General features: G+C 41.2%; 1 protein-coding gene across 3 annotated transcripts in view; it reads left to right on the forward strand.

Annotated features, from left to right (window-relative positions):
• The first annotated feature begins 624 nt into the window (after window positions 1-624).
• The window catches only part of GREM2 (gremlin 2, DAN family BMP antagonist), a 112425-nt gene continuing 92546 nt past the window's right edge, over window positions 625-20503 (forward strand). Inside the window, exons 1-2 of one of the 3 annotated variants that reach the window (XM_006942647.5) lie at window positions 625-763; window positions 5300-5379. In XM_006942647.5, coding sequence (XP_006942709.1) covers window positions 5324-5379 — 56 coding nt within the window. In that variant the 5' untranslated portion in view covers window positions 625-763; window positions 5300-5323. Of the gene's footprint in view, window positions 764-1138; window positions 1332-5299; window positions 5380-20503 lie in introns of those variants that run through there. The other 2 variants (XM_023248114.2, XM_019821538.3) reach the window with 2 other exon arrangements.

Here is a 20503-nt window from a genome sequence, read left to right on the forward strand (position 1 = left end):
TGGGCTCAGCTTGCCTTTAATTTCACTGACCTCAGTTATTCAAAACAAAAGGAGTCTGGTGTGTGTGTGTGTGTGTGAGTGTGTGCGTGTGTGTGCGTGTGTGTGCGTGTGTGTGTTCGCGCGCGCGCACACACGGACGCATCTCACACACACACACACACACACACACACACACACACTGGCTTTGTACATTCTTCACATTGCAACCCCATCAACAAAAGGAGGAAGATCTGAGGGGAATGAGTGGTTTTTGCGGGTTTGGAGGATGGAGAATTTCTCTACATAAACAAGAAGGTTTGGATTGGAAGTCTGCTAAAAAAAATGTTACAGCTGACCACAGGGTTGTAAATCCAGACTGGAAGGAGAAAAAGAGAAACACTGCAAGCGAGTGAAGTGTGTGTGGCTGCAACGTTTGTGGGTTAGATGAGAAACAAGCGCTGAGTGAAACCGAGAAGGGGGGTGGCGGGTGTGATTTGTTTGGTGCGCGGAGCCAATAGAAATCCCAGACCGCGGTAATATCCCGCTGCAGCGCCGCGCCGAGTCAGAGCTGAGTCTCGCGCCCGGGCACATCTGCGAGCCGCAGCCCAGCGCGCCCCGCGGAGCCGGCTGCCCGCGGCCCCCAGCCCCGCGCGCCTCCGCATGCGCGGCCGCGGCACTCCGGCCCCCGAAGGCGGCAGAGGGAGAGCCAGCGCGCGGCCGGCAGTGGACTATATAGCTCAGAGGAGAGGGACCCGAGGAGGAGGCTTCCATCACGTCATTGCAGGTATGCAGCTTGTCACGACTAATGTGGCACAGACAAGGTTTCTGGTTTCTACGTTCGCCAGGCACTTAAAAGTAATGGACATCGTTGGCTCCACTGCCGGTCAGAGTAGAAAGCACTGAGTGAGTGGCTCGCTTGATTCACCCTGGATAATCAAAGCTGTTAACATGGGTTTGGGGGCCACAGGGTATATTCACCTATCCAATTATCCGTGAGTGTTAAAACAAGGACCTTCAAACTTGACCGTCATCTCTTCCTTTAAAATACCATCAGTACCTGCATGTTGCCATGCTGCCCGCTTCTGTATCTCGGTGACCTCCGTTGTAACTGTGACCTACAGCAACTCAAACACTATCTGATTGTTAGAAAGCAGGCTTTGAGCGTGCCCACCTACCTATCAGGTTAATAGCCTCCCCAGAGGAACAGGAACCAGAGCGGACTTGAGCATGGTTTTTTGATCTTTAAAGCGAATGGCCAACGTGGACTAAGCTCTTGAGTGAAATATCTCTGTATCGCTTTGCTGTGGTTGAAGAAGAAGCGAGAAGGGAGAAAGGGATTTCTCAGTGTAATGGTCAGTGACTCTTCTTGTGTACCTGCTTTATTTTTACACCGTCTTAGGAGTGGAAAATGCATTTGTATTCTGCACCCTCAGGCAGGATGAGTTTCAAGACCTCATATATTACTACATGAAAGAGTCGTGAAATGGAAATGTATTATAAATGTGATACTTGTGAGGAAATGCCCATTTTTGGTTTGATTTTCTTTGATACTAAATCCGGTAGACATCTGGCCATTTCTTTTCCATTTTTTCTTCATTTCATTTTGAGACATGAGTTTTGTTTTTAAAAAAAAATCTATTCCCTGGGCTTTTACCATGTTTGATTTCAAAATTTGAAGATGGTTATATAACTTTTTTTTTTCCCTGTTGATTACTGGTGATTAAATTAACATTGCTTAATGAGTTCAGTCTTGCCCTTCGAAAAGCCAATAGAGATTGAATGAAGCCTGAGTTAAAAGATTAGTCTTGCTTCGGGCGATCCTCAAATAACTGGGGTATAACTGCCCTGAATGCCTGGAAAACCAACTTTTTCTGCAGTGAAGAACATATTCGGATTGAGGCTCTAGTTCAACAAGAGAATGTCACTGTAGCAGGTGCAGGAGCAATAGAATACCTTATCTTACTAGCACTGTTCTCTGTGGATTCTTGGTGGAACATATTCAAACCATCCGTTGGTAATTCGCAATCGATTCCCCATTCTGTCATGGCTGGTTTTCAGGGCACTCCTTATCCAAGACATGTGCCTGCCCAAGGTAGATAAGGAAGTTATAAGAAAGGTATTTGTTTTACATATCACAATGGAGAATTTACATTGACCCGTGTTTTTTTTTTTTTTATCAAATGAACATGTTCTTTTGTCATTAAGGAAAAGGCATGCATGTAGTCATGAAAAATGTCCATATTTTTGCCCATTGCCAGGTTTGAATGATTTAACAGGGTATTTTTGAAATCATGTCAAAGAATACACATGGCAAATGAATATTTTATTTAGGAGAGAGCATTTTTATTTTATAGATGAATACTTTTCTGTTTTTACATCACAAAGGAAACTGTGAAGAATTCACCTATTTAAATAAATACTAACTAATTGACCCAACTAAATTGTATTTACAGTTAAAAGTGGAGTCTTGTGTCACTATAAACATTTTCAATCTATAAATATAATATCTGAAATAAATTGAGGCCCATTTCCCTCTTGCCATTCAAACTCTAAAGCAACTTTGGTCATGTTGGTGGCGACAAAGTAAATTTGAGACTGAATGTATATACACACTTTGTCTGAACTAAGAGACCCAATGGCTTTTTGAAGATAAATGTAAACAATGCTTTGATTACTCATTGTTTTGTGCTATCATTCTTCACTGAGAGAAGTAATCAAAAGTTCATTCCCTGTGCATTTTAGTATAGCCAGCCAGAGCTTTAGATGCCCGCAAGTTACCCGTCTGGTAAAGTTTAAACAAGGTACATGCCTTTAAATCTCTTTAGAGTAAACACCTCTTCCTTAGCCCTCTTCTTCTAAAGCGAAGGAATGGAATTAGGCTTCCAGTCTGGGCGCCCGAGTTCCTATTGATATGGAGAGGCCTGGCCGGCCTAGGTCAAGGACAAACATTGAGAGGCTGCGCAGTCACAGGCACACAACAGATTAGACCAGCCATGTTTGTACCCCAGGGTCGCTACAGCAGTCATGCCAGATTGTAAGCATTTTCTCAGTATCAGGGTCCTTTAAGTATTTAGGAGAAAGTAATGAATTATTGCAACCAAACGTGCCAAGTACTGGGCTTAAAACAAGTCACACAAAGGACCAGCACAAATAAGACAAATTGTTTCGAAGGGGAAAACATGCAATTATAAATTCGGCCTCCGGTGCCATCTATTCCTGTGTTCACTTAGCTGTTTCTCTTCCTACGACACAGTACTCCTTTATATGAATTGGACGTGCTGACTAATAATGCATAGAATTAATCTCGATCACATGTCAGGCTGCAGTATGGTCCTCAAACCACTAATCTAAATACAGATATTTCCCATGGCCACCACTTTCAGTTGGGAAGATGTCTTTGGCCAGCACATCCACAGGACCCAGCTCATGTGGAACACTGATTTGCAGAGCAGAGTCCCACATGGCAGTAAGAGGACGAATAAGGAGAGGGTCAAAGCACTAGGCTATGAGAGAAGATGGCATAAAGATTGGCATCCTTAAATATGAATCCAAGAGTCAAAGCAATCATGAGTTTATTTCCTCAAATAAGCTTCAAGTATACAATTTAGTGAGATTTTCTGAGTATTCTAAACAGTCTCATGTGTACACAGGTACCTTGCACACAGGTATGGGATGAAAATCGATACACTTGATGAGCTGTTAACACTCCTGTATACACAGGCCAGGAGAGGGCAGCATACAAACTCCGAAAAGCGTTGCCTCCTCTTGACCAGCGGGAGACTCCAATCCCCAAATAGCTGAACCTGTCTGCCTAATTGTCTGCACCTTCCTTCTTTTGGAAAGCAGAGTCTAGGGCCTTACTTAACAAGGGATACCACATTCAGAAAGGTTTGTTTCCACTTTTGCCTCCAGACTTGGAGCCGCCTGGCAAAATAAGGAAAGCAACATAGTTAAGAGAGAACTCAATTTCTCTTGCTTTGAATTAACTTCACTCTTTGAAGCTATTCAGTCTTTATCTTTGCTCTGCCCGCAGGTGGGTGGGGAAAAGGGAAGTAGAATGCAGAGAATAAAAGATAAAAAAAAGAATAAGGTTTCTTGAGTTGGTTCTCCAGGGGAAAGGCTTAGGAGCTGCTTTAGCCATAAACCTAGCCTTTACATTAAGCCTGTGTCAAAGGCAGTTTCAAGGCCACAAGAATACATTTCGTGTGCTGGCAATCAACAGTGTGTCTAGAATCCTCGCGCATTTGGTTTCAAAACAGAAGGGCTGGAATAGCATCTCTTAGTGTTCCAGAGTTTAAGACCATGTGCTAAAAAATAAGAATTATGCATCCACCTCTTAGAATCTCAGAGATGCTCAAACCTCGTCCTTAGCACACCTGGTCCAGCCTTTTAAAAACTCAAGGCTCATAAGCCTCGCACTGTTGTCTCTTTCACGGATCAGCCAAATCATGGGGGCAAAGTAATAAATGTGCATAGGAGAGAGAATCACTCTTAAAGGGGGAAGCCTGTAACTGGCAGTGGTAATTTCTGCACATTTCGTCTCAATTTACCTAGGTTGGTGATTTTAGCTACAGGATACTTTTGTCTCTTGGCCCTCTTTAGTTCAAATGCCACACAACTTGCTACTAAGTATGAAGGCCCTAGGAGGCAGCTCAGGAGGGGGCTTTAAAACAAAGTCTGAGAGGCCTAGAAGAAAACATTCTCGGTGAGAAGCTGAGGTTCCTCCTGGGAGAAGAGGAGGCAGAAGGGACATTGGGCTGGGACAGGCACATGAGGGTGAGGGAAGCCATGGCCTCTGTGTCAAGAAAGGATAATTCTGAGGCTGATTCAGGAAAGTGAATCCTGGGACCTTCAGGGGCTGCCCAGCAAGGCTCAATTTGTGTGTACGAATGAGGCCTTGGAGGCTCTGATCGCTGCTTCTCTCGGGTGCCACTCTACTCTGCTAGGAGGTATGGTGTCCTTGAATCAGAGAAAAAGGTTTTTTCAAGGACAAAGTAAAGATTTCTTGGTGTCTGGGAAGAAAGGGAGGTCACTGTGTGTCCTCCGCATTTGCAGTCAGATTAGCCTCTGTAGCACTCCCATGTACCGTCTGGAACTATGCAGTGCCCCAGTGCTGAGAGAGCTTGGATGAAAGGGGAGGATTCGTCCAGGGTCACCACAGAGCCAAACACAATGCTTTAATAGTGGGGTGTTAGCAACAAGGGAGGAAGAGATAAATCCTAGAGGCTGAGAATCTCCACCGTGGCTTCTCAGTTATTGTATCGCTTCGAAGCTCCTTTCAGTCAGAGAAACTCTGGTTTCCGTCTCTTTTTCTTTTTAGATTACTTTGCAATAAAGGAATCCCATGGCTGAAGGAGAAATCTCTTTGAAGGTACTTACCTGTTTGAGAGGCAAAACAGGGTAAGTAAGATCATAGTGTTCTGGCCGATGCAGGAACCCTCAGGAAAAGACATACTTGAGGGTATGTTATGCTAAGAAAACATTTCTGAATTATGAATGCGAGGGAATTAGGAACAAAGGAAATACATGACTTAATGGAAAAATTCTCCTGAAATAGAGTTTTTGAAGGATATGATGCCAAGAGCACAAATATTCGCAAACATGACTTTCATGTTATGGATTAGTGGCAGTTCCAAGCTAAAATTCTCCTCTCCTATAATTTATTTAAACAGCAAGAGAGCGGAAAAAGAGCACACACTGAGCAGGCGAACACTTGACTAGCTCATGTGAAATGCTAAGCCAAATTGACTTTGTCTAGTACAAATACTGTCTGCATTGAAAATCATTCCACCTGGTTCTATGACCATGATTCTAAAAGCTGGAGGAAGCTAATCTTATCACCTGTGGGAAACTTGCCACCTTCGCTCTGCTTTTATGCAATTACAACACAAACCCTGAGTAATGCATTATATTTTCTAATTGCAGTAGCGGCATTTGGGGAAAGTCGATAAATGTGTGATATTGTACTTAGAGTTCGTTTAAATCCAGCAGCTCTGTGATGAGATTTCATTGCCGACTGCTTTTTCTAGGAATCTAAGTCTCATCAAATTTTCAAGCTATCTTTAATTTTTCCTTATTAATCACTTTACAAGTTAAGATTCAGCTAACGTTTCTTGAATGCTTAACACTTACCAGATTATTCTAGACACATTCCTGCATGTTATGTAATTTAATCTTTACTACAACCTCAAGGATTTATCTTCTGCAAGTTTTATTGATTAAGGCAGTTGATGATAACCACAACATTTGATAGCTAAGAACGTGGCCATGATGCAAGCATTCGTTCAACAAATAGCTTTTGAGCTTCTTGTTTGTATAGCAGTAACAACAGCAACAGTAATAAAATAGTATGGTTATTATCACCAGCATGACCCTTTATATTTCCACATACATTGTTGCATTTAATTCCTGTATAAGCCATTTACTCATACGGTTAAAAACAACATCAGCAAACTTCTTTCTATATCACCAACTCATCACTAAATGATTAAAATTACATATATGGAAATAATCTTGATTGACTGTGGCTTGATTTATATCTGTAGTCATAGGAGTGTCTCAGTTGACGGACTATAAACAAATGAATAATATTAATCCTCAAGCCCACTATCTGAGAGAAAAATAGATAGGTGTCAATTTTAACACTTTTGCTAAAGATGTGCTCGTGTCTCAGGACCACATCCTCTAGCCTGCAGAGAGCATGCCTCATTGTTCCTCATTAAATATTTGGAGCAATAGAAATACTTCAGGTATATATATCCAAGACTTCAACTTGACAAATAATATGGGAAAGGTACTTAAGGTATCTCACTTTTATGAATTCCGAGAATGTAAACTTTGGAGTAAACAGACAATAACATTACTTTGTTTTAGAGAACCAAACGGTATTAAGACTCTTTTGACCTAGAAGAGTGTTATCTGGTTATTATTAAAACTTACTAAGCTAGGAAACTCAGGAGAACTGGGATTTCACCTGTTCCTGTTTTTCACACTGGAAGTATGGCCTTAGGGACAAGCTACAATCTCTTGAGTTCACTCTTTAAAAGGAGAAAGTGGAAGTAGATCATCATATTTCATTCCAGCTCTGAGCATCAGTTCTACATGCTTCCTTCTGTGACAATAGCTGACAGTCCTTGAAGGATGATTGTTTGTTCAACAGTTTGTAGGTATCGTATAATCTATACCAAAATCCTAGTATTCTTGTTATTATCCCCGTTTTATAGGAGAGATAACTAAGGTTTAGAGAGAGATTAAGAGCTTTCAAATTTAACACAGCCAAGCAAATTCCAGAACTGGGTTTCAAACCCCTGTCCTCCACCTTTCGCATAGTATGTTACACCTTCATTCACTTATTTATATTATGTGTGGAGAGGATACCATGTGGGAGGTGCTTCAAGGTTATATGGGATAATTGTGAAGAGCTCAAACAAGTGGGAAAGACAAAGAGTATCCAAGTAATTATAATGGTGTTTGCATAGTATTATAATACAGGATGCCTTGAAAGTCTATGGTATCATTTTGCCTTGTTAACACAACCATTTGATTGACAATATTATAAGTCTACTGATTATTATCTTTTCTTTACATTATTTGGCTATTTCTTCCCCTCCAATAAACGATGGTTTTAGTCTCCCTTGTATAATTGTTTTTGTCATATGTTTACTTCTTTCAATAAATTTTAGGTTCCCTTGTGGACAGAAGCCATTTCTTATTCATCTTTTTATTTCCCAGAGCAGAATTGGTGCTTAATTAATTGTACCTCTATTGAGATCCAATTATATCTAGTTTATGGCTAGGATCAGAGACTCCTGCTTATTATCTGTTGAAAGGTGCAGCCTTCAGAAACCTGTAAATACACACATGTAGCATAGACCAAAAAAAAAAAAAATGACAAATTCAGTCATCTTGGGAAAAAACTTTCATTTTTTGCTTTGTGTTACTGATGCCTTGTGTTACACATTTGTTTAAAATGATCATTTCAGTAAGAAAATCACCTGTCATTAAAAGTCAATGACTCCTCTTTTTAAAAAAGTATTGCTTTGACTTTAAAATGCTTAATGACCATTTTGACAGATTTTTCTCCTGTGAGAGACAAGTTCATTATGAGAGGGTGCCAGTGCAAGTTTATCCTTCATCCCTTTGGGGTTTTGTGGGCTAGTTGTAACACACTGGACTACTTGCTGACTTTCTGGTCTCAGTGCTTTAATTAGGAATTAGCAAACTATCTCATACAGACAAAGTGATAAGGTTACTGAAGAATATGGAAACAATGTCAGTTTTTGAATTGGAGGGCTTAATTTAGGAGAAGCAGAGTTCAAGAGGACTTATTTGCTCTCTGTGGTTGCAAGGGAGAGTTTTTTAAAAATCTCTGTGAAAGAATTCTTTACTCTGGGGTAGTCTATGAGAACTCAGGGGAGTCTGTGAATTTGGGTGGAAAAAAACCTGCATCCTTGTTTCCACTACCCTGTGATTGTAATTTCCCATTTCTTTCAGTTATGAATGTGAGCAACAAACCACAGTAGTGTTAGCAGAACCATCACTTTGTCACCAATAGAGATCAGAGCTATTTTCTTTTTTTTTTTTAACGTTTATTTATTTTTGAGACAGAGAGAGACACAGCATGAACGGGGGAGGGGCAGAGAGAGAGAGGGAGACACAGAATCGGAAGCAGGCTCCAGGCTCTGAGCCATCAGCCCAGAGCCCGACGTGGGGCTCGAACTCGCGGACCGCGAGATCGTGACCTGAGCTGAAGTCGGACGCTTAACCGACTGAGCCACCCAGGCACCCCCAGAGCTATTTTCATATCACATTACAGTTGATACAGATGTCTCAAAATATCACACATATCACTACTTCAAAATTATGGTAATTATTATACCTATTTCTAGATCTTATTATTAATAGGTTATAAAAAAGACCACATGAATCTATATCACACTTTGTTTTTAATATATGTTGTTATACTTTATTATATTACACACACACACACACACACACACACAGTTTTCTATTAAGAGTATACATTTCTGAACTTAGAAACACTATCCTGAAAAGGAGATTCATCAGACCCAAAGGAAGTCCATGGGGGACAAAAATGTAAGACACCTCACTCTATAGGATGGTAAATTTGGCTTATTCGATGGCAGACTTTCTATCAGCTGAAGTTGCTTCAACTGGAATGAGCCACCCTGTGAGCCAAGGAAGCTTTGCTGGCAGGTGGCAGTGAGGGGGGCACTGGATTGAGTTCAGTTGAGGGGAGTCCTACATCAGATATGGAGTTGGCCCTTGATGCTTCCACATAACACTGAGGCTACATGGTCAAGACCAAAAGACAAAGACGTTGCTTTATTCAATTTGGATTTGCAAGGGTTTGAGCCAACCAGCTTCTATAAAGAGAGAAGAGTCCTGAAAGTCATGCCTCATACCACATATCTTTGCGAGTGTTTCTAGGCTAGTCTCAAACATCAGGAAGGACTTGTTGGATGAGTGAATTGGATGGCTGAAGGCCACAGTTGCTGATCGGGTCTGGCGAGTGCCCTAAAGAGTCAGAGACTCTTTGCATGCCTTTCCCAGTCAGTCATAGATAGCTCTATGCTGCATTCTGTCTTTTCATTTCTTTTCTCCCCTGCTGTCCTGTGAGATATCTAAGGGGCCATGCGTTTTCATCTTTACATCTCTAGTCCAAGATACTTAATGTTTGGCAAATGAATCGATGAATACCCCTGTAGAGGTCACTGTTGTTGCAGAACCAGTGGCCGCATTTTTAAAAAATAAATTAAGGAGGAACATATGAGAAAGGATACTTGTGATTTTACTCAATATAAGTATCATCGTGAGATTGGCTCAGGGAGAACATAGTTCTGGACCACGAAGTACTCAAATAAGACCCAAAAAAGAATCCTGTATATGGCAGGATGAGCAACTTCCATTCAACTCAATGGAAGTGTTGATAGCAAATGGCTTTCAGGACGGCTGGAGCCTTGGTGGCTTCCGGTAACTTCTAGGGAGGTAAAGCATTTTTTATTGTTACAGACTTTGTTTGGGAAGGCAGTGCCTTTGCTGAAAGGCAGATTCGGGAGGGGAACAAAGAAGGACTTATCGAGCACATACTATGCATTTCAGGTATTTCAACATACAATATCTCATTGAATTTTTATAAAAACGTATTGAGATAAGTGCTATTATCCACATTTTACTGACAAAGAACCGAAGCTTATTAAGCTTCAGTAAACTTCCTAACTTCGTGAAGCCATCAGGGGACTAAGCAAGTGTTAAATTAAGAACTCCAAATAAAATTCACTGCCTTTTCACTACAACAAAGCTCTTACATACTGCCTTTTTCTTCAATAATTTTAGCTGTATTGCCTCACATTGATGTAGGGTTCCTACTAAAGACTCACAGAGACAACAGTCTAGGTAGGTTGTGTTGGGTGGATAATCAAACACAGAGGGAGCATGCACTGGTAAGCATGAACTTTGGAATCAGATAAACCAGGCTCCATTCCTGTCTGAGTGGCACTATGACTTAGTAGCTACTTAGTGGCAGTATTCCTCATTTAAAATTCCATAGTGTTGTTTTAAGAATTATATAAGATAATATGTTCAACCCAGGCACAAAAATGTAACTCTTGTTTGTATGTATGTATGTATGTATGTATTTAGCAGGCTTTTTGGTATTAGTGCATTGGGGCAAAAAAGCAAAGGTTCTCAGAATGAGTACCTGTGAATGTTTAATCAAAGAACAACTCATTTCTGTGAGTACTTTAGAATTGAGAGTTCAAATCCAATTTTATAAAGTGAGATCAATGTTTGAGTCTTAATTTTATCTTTCAAATGTAATAACTTGTAGAAGAATTAAAGTTAATTAAAGAATTAAACATTAAATCCAAACCATTGATTCTTTGGACGATTATTTATGGGTCCAGAGCTAGAAATGGCAGAATATCAGAGATGGACTATATTTTCAAGGAACTTATAGCTAATGGGGAAGACAGAACATATATTTCAATAATAAAAACACAAGATGAAAACTGGATATAATTGGTAAGGATGTGGGCAGATAAGGTGCCAAGGGTGTTGGAGGATTGAGATGTCACTTCCATTGAAGAATTGTTGATGCTTAAGGCCTGGGCAAATCATACCGTGTGCCGTTTTTCATTATTACCTTTCTGTTTTCTCCACCCTATGACCTGTGTTATGTATTAGTCTTCTAACTTACAGTTTTAGAGATACAAAGAAACAATTCATTTAATCTTCTCATTTTACAGATAAGGAACTGATAGCCCAGAAAGTCATGTGATTTTTAAGACTGCTCATTGGGGGCCCCCCCGGGTGGCTCAATGGGTTAAGCGTCTGACTTCAGCTCAGGTCATGATCTCACAGTTTGTGGGTTCGAGCCCCACATTGGGCTCTGTGCTGACAACTCAGAGTCTGCTTTGGATTCTGTGTCTCCCTCTCTCTCTGCCCCTCTGTCTCTTGCACTCTGTCTCTCTCTTTCTCTCAAAAATAAATAAACTTTTTTCAAAAAAAATTTTTTTTAAAAGACAGTTAACTAACTAGCTTTTTGTAGAACTGGTAGTAGAATCCATATTCCCTGTCTCCCTGTCTATTCCTCTTTCTACTACACCACGTTCCCCAGTGGACCTCCACCACTACGCTAAGCCTAAATCAACAGTACATGAAGTGCTGTAGGAGATTTCACAAAGGTCCAAGGTGCAGCCTTCAGGATATGTGCCAAAGTGGGGGAGAAATCACTTTGCTTTGGGGACAGTAGAAGGATTTTGTAAAAATGCAGTGGAGTTTGTTGTTGTTTAATTTGGATGAACTTTTCTCCTGCTCTCTGTAATACTAAATAATCCCAGAGCTTGAACTCTCCAAGGCTGAGGTCCATTGAAATAGTCCCAGTCATTTTCAGAAGTCCAACAGTGTCTTCAATGCAAGTGATGAACAGATAGAAAATGGAATAAAGTAGGAGGAGGAGTAAAGTAGCCTTAAATTCTTCTTCTCAGGTCTCCAAGTGTCATAGTACATTTTGGCTTACTGAAATAATGGCAATGACTTTCCTTTCCTTCTGTTTGGATCAAGGATGCATCTTTCTTATGATATATGTAGGCAGGTTTTTCCTCATCCCCAACAACTAGTGTCTTCTCTGGTTCAAATGCCCTAGTTAGACTGGTTTACTTGGTCATACTTAGAATTACTTTAACCAACAAATGCAGCCTCTGGACAGGATTTGGGAAAAGAAAAGAGTTGGTGTCAGAGTCCATCCAGAACCTTCTCCCTCTTGTTTGTCAGAGGAAGGTCACTCTCAGGAGGAAAACATTCTGCTCTTCCTTAGCCAAGTCATGTTGGCACAGTGCTTTTTTTCCTTCCTCTTTCCTTTTATTTCTGGAACCAGACATGCACAACCAGACGTCCACCTGGGACAGATCCCCCAGTAAATAGTGGGCACCTCCCTCCTTTACTCTCTATTGAATGAATGAATGAGGCCCAGCAGTCCTTACTATGGTGCCCCCAGATTACCATGAGAGTTGGCAACAGATGGACTGTTCAGTGTGGGAGAAGCATTATCCTTTGCAAAGTCAGGAAGATGTTTTACTCCAGGAGAGGAAGCAGCAGGAAGCAGGGCATAGATGAAGCAGGGTCTGTTCAAGGCAGGAAAGCCATACTCCTTGGCTACTTCATTCATGTTTGCTTCCCTACTCCAGTTGAGTTTACATGCCATTGACCTCAAGTAATTGGGCTGTGGAAGATGAAACAGCTAACTCTTCATAAAATGTCTTTTTATCCATATTTGGAGCAAAAATTGTGAACTCTATTCTTGGGGTTGAATTAGACAGTATTGCTGATGACTGATGTCTGAATAGGCACCATATGGATTTGTACAAAGGGAAGAAAATAATCCTCAGTTGTAAAAATATCTTTGGTCTTCACAAGGGTGATACGCACCCACATGTTTCTGTCAGGTGGTTTTGCTATAAACGATTATTCTTGGACTAATAGGAAAATTTCCTTTTATAGTGATTGTACATTTTCCCAGATTATCAGTGTAGCATGCAAAATCCCACAACTTTAGAAACTCAAAAGATCAAAGGCAGAGAGGCCATTGGAGTCTTTAGACTCACCACACACCAGAACAATAGTTTGGCTACCAGAAGGCCCTTTTAATGACAACAAGAAAGTGTACTCTCATAATTGCCGCACTGCACTGTGAAAATTGATATGCATTCCTAATTCCTGCATTAGATATTCCTGTTGTTTCTCAATGGCAGTAAAATTCAGATTGTCTCCATATGATTAAAACATTGGCCAATTGAGGTTTGGAGCTGTTTAGTCAATAGTAACTGCTGTGGTGTTGAACTGATTTTCTGTTTCAAATGACAGCCAAGACTATCAAATAAACCCAAAAATATTTATTAGGGAGGCTTCTGAATATATAGACTGTGGCTCATGACACAGACTCAATAATCTCATTAAAGGAGGGGAAAAGATTTTTTCCATCTGTGTAAACCCCTTCAGTAGCTGGCCTGAAGGGTAGGTGCATTGAAGATGTTTTTAGGGTGCGTGAAAAAACGAGTAACTTGGAGCATGTGGAGTTGAAAGTAAGGATCTATAGCTGTTTAAATGTAGAAAAAGTCACCGGTAATATTAGCAAATTGGCCATCAGTTTAGAACTTCTGCCCTGTTTCGTCAGGGTTCTGATTTACACACATACGATCAACACACATTATTGAGTGTTTACAGTGTGCCAGGCACTAGGAATGTAAAAAAGGACTAAGCTGTGCTCCGGGCCTCCTACAGCACCCGGTCCAGCAGGGGAGACACACGCCAACCAGATAGCAGCAGCATTCAATAGGGAGGGCTACCTCTGAGCTAAGTGAAGTGGGAACGGGGCAAAAGGGGCAAATGTGAATCACTAGTTTTGCTTTGTAGAGACTAGGAAGCACACATTGTACTGGAGGAGAGCCTGTGCCTGGTATGCTAAGCAGTTTACAACTCCCACACATCATCTGCTTAGCAGTTTCGTTTTTGTTGTTGTTCTGTTTTTGTGAGAGTACAATAGATGTGCTGTGCAACTTTTTCCTAGTTCTTTGAACTAAGAGTAGATGCAGACAGTCCGTGGCATCTAAAATGTCCCGCTGGTCTGCCTGCCCGTGGCTCAGGAGGCTCCCTCGGCACTCTGCTCTCGGAATGCTCTGGCTTCTGGGTTTTGCTGCACACCAGAGACAGGGGTCTCATTACTGGCTTTTTCCGAAAGGATCGTAACCACGATCGTAAAAAAGGATTATTGGAATCCCAGCAAGTCACACTCAGGTGTAGCTCTTTGGAAAAACATGATCCGAGGAAGGCAATGTGCCTCAGTAGAGTAGTAATGCTACTTGTTTCTGGTTTCATATCTGGCGTTGGCTGGATTTTAGTTCATGACGAAGAATGGCACAGCAGGCTTGTAGTTTCCAGCCTTTATTTACTTGTCCACTGGCCAGAACGCAGGATGGAGAAAGTGAATATCAAAAGGTCATATCCTTTTCTTTTTTTTTTTCTTTTTTTTCCCCCTCTCCCCCAAGTACGCACAAGGAGATAACCAAATGTTTGTTTTTCTGTCAGAGCATAAGTTTGGGTACATCTACGTGACTAGAGGCAGCTGACCTGGAGTCCTGTTTCATAACAGCGGCTTACCTGGAGTGCTCTAAACCGCTCTCCGCAGCCCAAGATGGCATTAAAAATAGGTCCAGTCACCTTGTCATATCGGGTGGGTGCATGCAAGTGACTGTGGTAAGTGGTGATGGGGGACAGAAAATAACAAGTGACCTGCATGTACTTTTGCATTTCCTTAGCTTCTCCCTGGAAAAACATATGGATTTCAAACACTGACTAAGTTGCCCCTACATAAGAAATGTTATTATATAAAATGATTGATTAGATTCAGGGTTCTACCTTATGTTGAAATAAGGAAGGTATCCATCTCTCAAACGAACTCGGAAATGCCAAAGATTTGGTAATAACAATGACAAGAAAAATAATCTCTATCACTCATCGGGCCCGTCCATAGTAGAGCAATCTAATTATAACTGTTATTATAATAGCCACACCTCATTTAGGACTTACTATGTTTCAAGGAGTGGAGTCAGTCTTTTTTACATGCACTTAAGCCTTAATAACCATCCTGAGAAAAGCACCACTATCTCTGTGCTTCAGAAGCATGGGTGTCAAGTTATTTCCCCTTAAGCAAAAGCTAAGCCCTCTGTCTATCTACTTCCAAAGCTCTAACTCATAACCTTCAGCAAGATTACAACCTACACACGTATTATTAGGTGTTTTACAAAGACAATCCCATTTAATTTTCAAAGCAACCTTAGAGTCAAGTCTTATTGTTATTCCTTTCACACAAATGAAGACCCAAAGCCACACTTCCAGTAGCAAGGAGCCAGAATCCAGACCCAACTCGGCCGAACTCCAAAGCCCATGCTTTCCATCCACTCAATATGCTGCCTCCAGACGTGTTCCAGGATGCTATCCTCATCCTCACATTGCCTTTCCTCCCGGTGGGTTTTCTGGTGCCTGAAATTCCCTTAATAGGAAATAACACCTTCCATTCCATAATTTGGAAAGTGACTTGGAAAGAAAAACACTGCTGGGGTATTTGAAGATTGACCAAAGAACTCTGGATTGCCAAGGCCAGTATACAGGTGCACAGGGGGAGAGAGACACAGGAAACAGGGTACACAGGGAGGGGGTGGGGGCCTAGTGCTGAGAGAGAAAAATAAGTTAGGAAAAGGAACCAGAGGATTAATGAGGAAGCAAGTACTGCACCATTTTCCTGAGGGCTAGGCCAGTGAATCACACTGCCTAGAATCAAAAAACAAACAAGCAAACACCCAGAAAACTCTGAACTAAGTTTTTTCTTTAAATTTCATAGTAGTATTCCCTGAAAATATTGTTCATAAGTAGATCTGAGGCCAAACATATATAGAAGCATATATGCCCTTAACTTGGGTTTTTCTTTGGTCTTGCCCTTATATCTCATTATGGATTTATTATTAAATGCTCTCATGTTCTACCCATGTAGGGTGATGCCACTTCTGATTCTAAATGGCAGAAAGAGTTTCTCAGTCCAATATTCCTATCTTCCTAGACTCACATCCTGTATTTCACCCTATTTTATTTCCCCCCCAAAAAGGAAAATAATGACTCAATTTTCATCCATTTATTTTTATCAACTATTTATTGAATATTTCCTCTGTAGGAAGGACTTTAGCTCCAGAAAGCGACTGATTGACTGTTCCCCACAATGTCAAATGTAGTATGTGTTCTGTACATCAAGGAACTTAGTTTCTGGGAATAAAGCTGATGAGATGCCTCTCAGAACTAGGTGACCATAAAACTTATTGTCCAAACCAGACATTTTTCAGAGGTTAAGTGGGTGCTGTTAATAAATATTCTGGGACAGGGGCGCCTGGGTGGCGCAGTCGGTTAGGCGTCCGACTTCAGCCAGGTCACGATCTCGCGGTCCGGGAGTTCGAGCCCCGCGTCGGGCTCTGGGCTGATGGCTCGGAGCCTGGAGCCTGTTTCCGATTCTGGGTCTCCCTCTCTCTCTGCCCCTCCCCCGTTCATGCTCTGTCTCTCTCTGTCCCAAAAATAAATAAACGTTGAAAAAAAAATTTTTTTTAATAAATATTCTGGGACAACAGGCGGAAGGCAGGCCATTACAGGCAAACAAGGGCATGGAAGAAGAGTGGTCTGGCCCCTCGGGGAGTGTAAGCCCTTCAGGAAAACACAGTCCTGGAAAATCACATGTGACACTGAAGGCAATCACATATATTCATTGACAAGTACTAAGAACCTCCTGTGTGCGGGGGTGGGGCTGGGCACTATTAAGAAATCACTATTGGGGCACCTGGGTGGCTCAGTCAGTTGAGCATCCGACTTCGGCTCAGGTCATGATCTTGGGATCCGGGAGTTTGAGCCCCGCGTCGGGCTGTGTGCTGACAGCTTGGAGCCCGGAGCCTGCTTCGGATTCTGTGTTTCCCTCTCTCTCTGCCCCTCCCCACTCATGCTCTGTCTTTCTCTCTCTCTCTGTCAAAAATAAATAAACATTAAACAAAATTAAAAAAAAAAGAAATCACTGTTGACACTCACAATCTAGTGAAAAAAGTTACATGTATGACTTATGTTAGTAATAGTAACAGTCCCAGCCAGCATTCCCTGAGAACTGTCCATATGACACCCTCTCTGTTAATTGATTTTTTGTTCATTATCCCGTGTAATTCCCACTCAGTCCTATAAACTAAGTAGTATATTTATGCTGGCCTTTCAAACTGGGATACTGAGACTCAGCAAGGAGAACATGTCCAAGGTCTGTCAACATACAACTGGTGGAAACGGGTTATAAGCCTCGATGCGTGCAGGTTCCAGGCCTCGGCTCATAGCCACCATGCTTTTCTGCTTCCCAGTGGAGGACGCTAAGACAGAGGTCATGGTGGACGTAGATGCCGAGTGATGGTGGAGCACAAAGAAGCCTTCCATTTCCTGTGGTGCGTGTGGAGCATGCGGGGAGGGGAAGCATCACAAAGGAGGTAGCGTTTGCGATGAGCCTTGAAGAAATCCTGGAATTTCATCAGGGAGTAGAGGAGTGGGATGGAGACATTCCAGGCAAAGGGCCAGCCAGGGAAGCAAATTTCTCCCGTTCAGCATCATGGTGTAAGGGGCAGTGACAGGACCTGTGTCTTCAGAGTGCTTGTCTCTGAAGCACTGGTGGAGAGCAGGAGAAGGCCCAAAGTTGACAACATTTTGAAGGTGCACAAGCATATGATTTTAGGCAGTTTTCTGTAAGTTTGAGATCACTGTTAAGGCCAGAGATGGATGCAGAACCTCGGTCCCCACTGTACCTCGAGCACTTCCTTTCACATGACACACTGACTCCAAATATACTGCTGTCACTAGAAAGTAGTTTCCGTCACATCTCAGAATTGTGATAGACTCCATGTTACACAGTAAATCAAGGAATAAATCAAGAACAGAAAGACTTCGGAAAACCCTACTTGTCAGATGACATCAGGTGTTGGACTTCCATCCTATGTGAGTTTTGAAAATAATCACAACGTACCACTCTAACTGCTATTTTTTTAAGTTTAAATGTTTTGTTTTCCCTGATGGAAATATTTTCAAAATTGTTTATTTTCCTGCCCTATTAAACATAATGTACTAAAAGCGATAAAACCCTCCTTTGTAAAATCATTATCATCCTAGAGAACATCAATTGTGCCATAGGCCCTCATGTTTTATTAAGCACACATTTATTTATATTAATTTAATAAGTATCTATAGTGTGCTTGCTATGTGCCAGGTACTGTTCCAAATGCTTTATAACTAAGTCGTGTCATCTTTATGAGGCTGAGACATTTCTCATCTGTATGCTGTGTACTGAATCACATAAGAAGTCTATTCCTTTTCCTCCTTCCAATCTGTGGCTTCTTATTCCTTACTTTTAACCACGGTGAATTTGTTTTATTAGCAACAGAAAGCCAAATAACAGAGCTTAGTAAAATTAAGTATTAAATAAAGGTACACAAGCTTGTGGAAGACGGTCTTCTAAAAAAATGCAGAAGATTTTGTGCATGAATTTTGCACCACCGATTTTTGCTATTCAGAGATCATTTTAACTTGGTTTCCAGTTCTTGACTGCATTCAAAGATGTGAGGTAAATAATATTTACATATATGAGGAGCCACTTGAATCATACAGCTCCGGGAAATACAAACTTTTAACTTCTATTCAGAGCCATGGATACTTACCTACAGCATAACTTCAGGCAATTCATATACATATGTTCCTTGGGTTATTCTAACGTTGAAATGTTGAGAATGAGTTGTGTTATGTTCGTGGAGCTACAGCGAGAAATCATGTGCTTGAAGAGGAAGAAATTCCACATGATAAACAAAGGTAGGGCTTCCCTTTAAATATCAAAACTGCCACTATTGTGGTGATATCTCATTGTGTCCATTTATTGGCACAATAAAAATAATTATAGAACAAGTAATTTCTTTCCATGTGAGCTCAGTTTAGGAATAAACTGTGTCTGACAGTTCTGATCGCCTTTCACTCTAGAGATCATTGGGTGTGTTAATTAATGTTCTTTCATTCAGCCTCCAGGTGTGGCTTAATTTTAGAAGTAGCCTTAAATCAGGCCTACCAACCTTTACACATTGATTCTTTAGTTTGATGCATTTTTTTTTTTTATTCGAAAGCCAGGAAGAAGTGTCTCTCAGCTGTAGCCTCAGCTTTATGATTCTTCCAGTTGTAGCCTGGAGTAGAGGCTCCAATCACAGATTTTTATATCCTTGAAACAAGACTGTAAAATTTTATAGCCAATTGTAGAACCATGGTCTGAAAAACCTATTCAAACATTTCAAATATGAACTTCATCGTACAGTGGAATTAAGAGTCATTTATTTTCTATCAAAAGCATCATAAACAGCTCCGTACCTCATAGTAAATCAGGAAACCAGATTGCCAGGGAAGGTACTGGGTCTACTAGTTTGGATGCTGAAGCTGTTTCAAAAGCTGCTGGATGACCTCCAAAGGCCCCCTCCACTTCAAAAAACTCCCTTTCTTTTCAGCAAGTCATGACTTATGACCAGGTCTTGGGCAACTCAATCGATGGCCATCTGCGAGAGAGCAAGCCATTTCCAGATCATTAGGAAAATTACCAAGCCTAGCACTTAGTTGGAATAATGGCCAGAAAATGCTGGAGGTGGGAAATGTGGGGAAGAAGGAACAAACGTAGTGAAAGGAAATTCCACCTAGAAACGATGCATCAGCTAGCAAGGAAATCCAAAACTGTGTGATATTCTACACACTTGAGCCAGTATGTTTCAGAGACCTTGATACAAACCTCCATAATCAGATGCCGAATACCTTATTTAGAGATATCTCAAAGCAGTGTAATGTCTTTACAGTTTTCTAACAATATTAATCCTATTTCATTCAATCATTCAACAATTTTTTTTTTTAGATTCTTGTATGTGTTAGTCACCCTGCCGAGCTCTGGGGATGCCCCAAAAGACCGTGACTATAGGATCTGTGCCCTCGCGAGCCAATTACAGTGGCAGAGAGGGTACAACAAACAAATCATAAATAACTTTGTTAGTTTCTATGTAGAAAATTGCACAAATGTTACTTTAGATTCGGTGGGCAAGGAGATTTTATTTGAAAAAATGTCAGTTAAGAAGAAGCCAGCGCAGAATTGGAGGAAGGGGGTCAGAAGGTATAAACCTGTAAGCACCAGGATGTGACGTGCACCACGGTGACAACAGCTGACGCTGCTACAGGATGTATAGGAAAGTTGTGATGAAAGTACATCCTAAGAGTTCTCCTCACAGGGAAAAATGTCCCTTTCTTTTTTTTTCTTTCTCTTTTTATTGTTTCTATATAGATGACGGATGCTCACTAAAGTTACTGTGGTAACCACTTCACAATATATGTAGGTCACACCATTATACCTTAAATTTATGCAATGATCTGTGTC

This window comes from Felis catus, chromosome F1 (assembly GCF_018350175.1).
Source record: "Felis catus isolate Fca126 chromosome F1, F.catus_Fca126_mat1.0, whole genome shotgun sequence".
NCBI lineage: Eukaryota > Metazoa > Chordata > Mammalia > Carnivora > Felidae > Felis > Felis catus.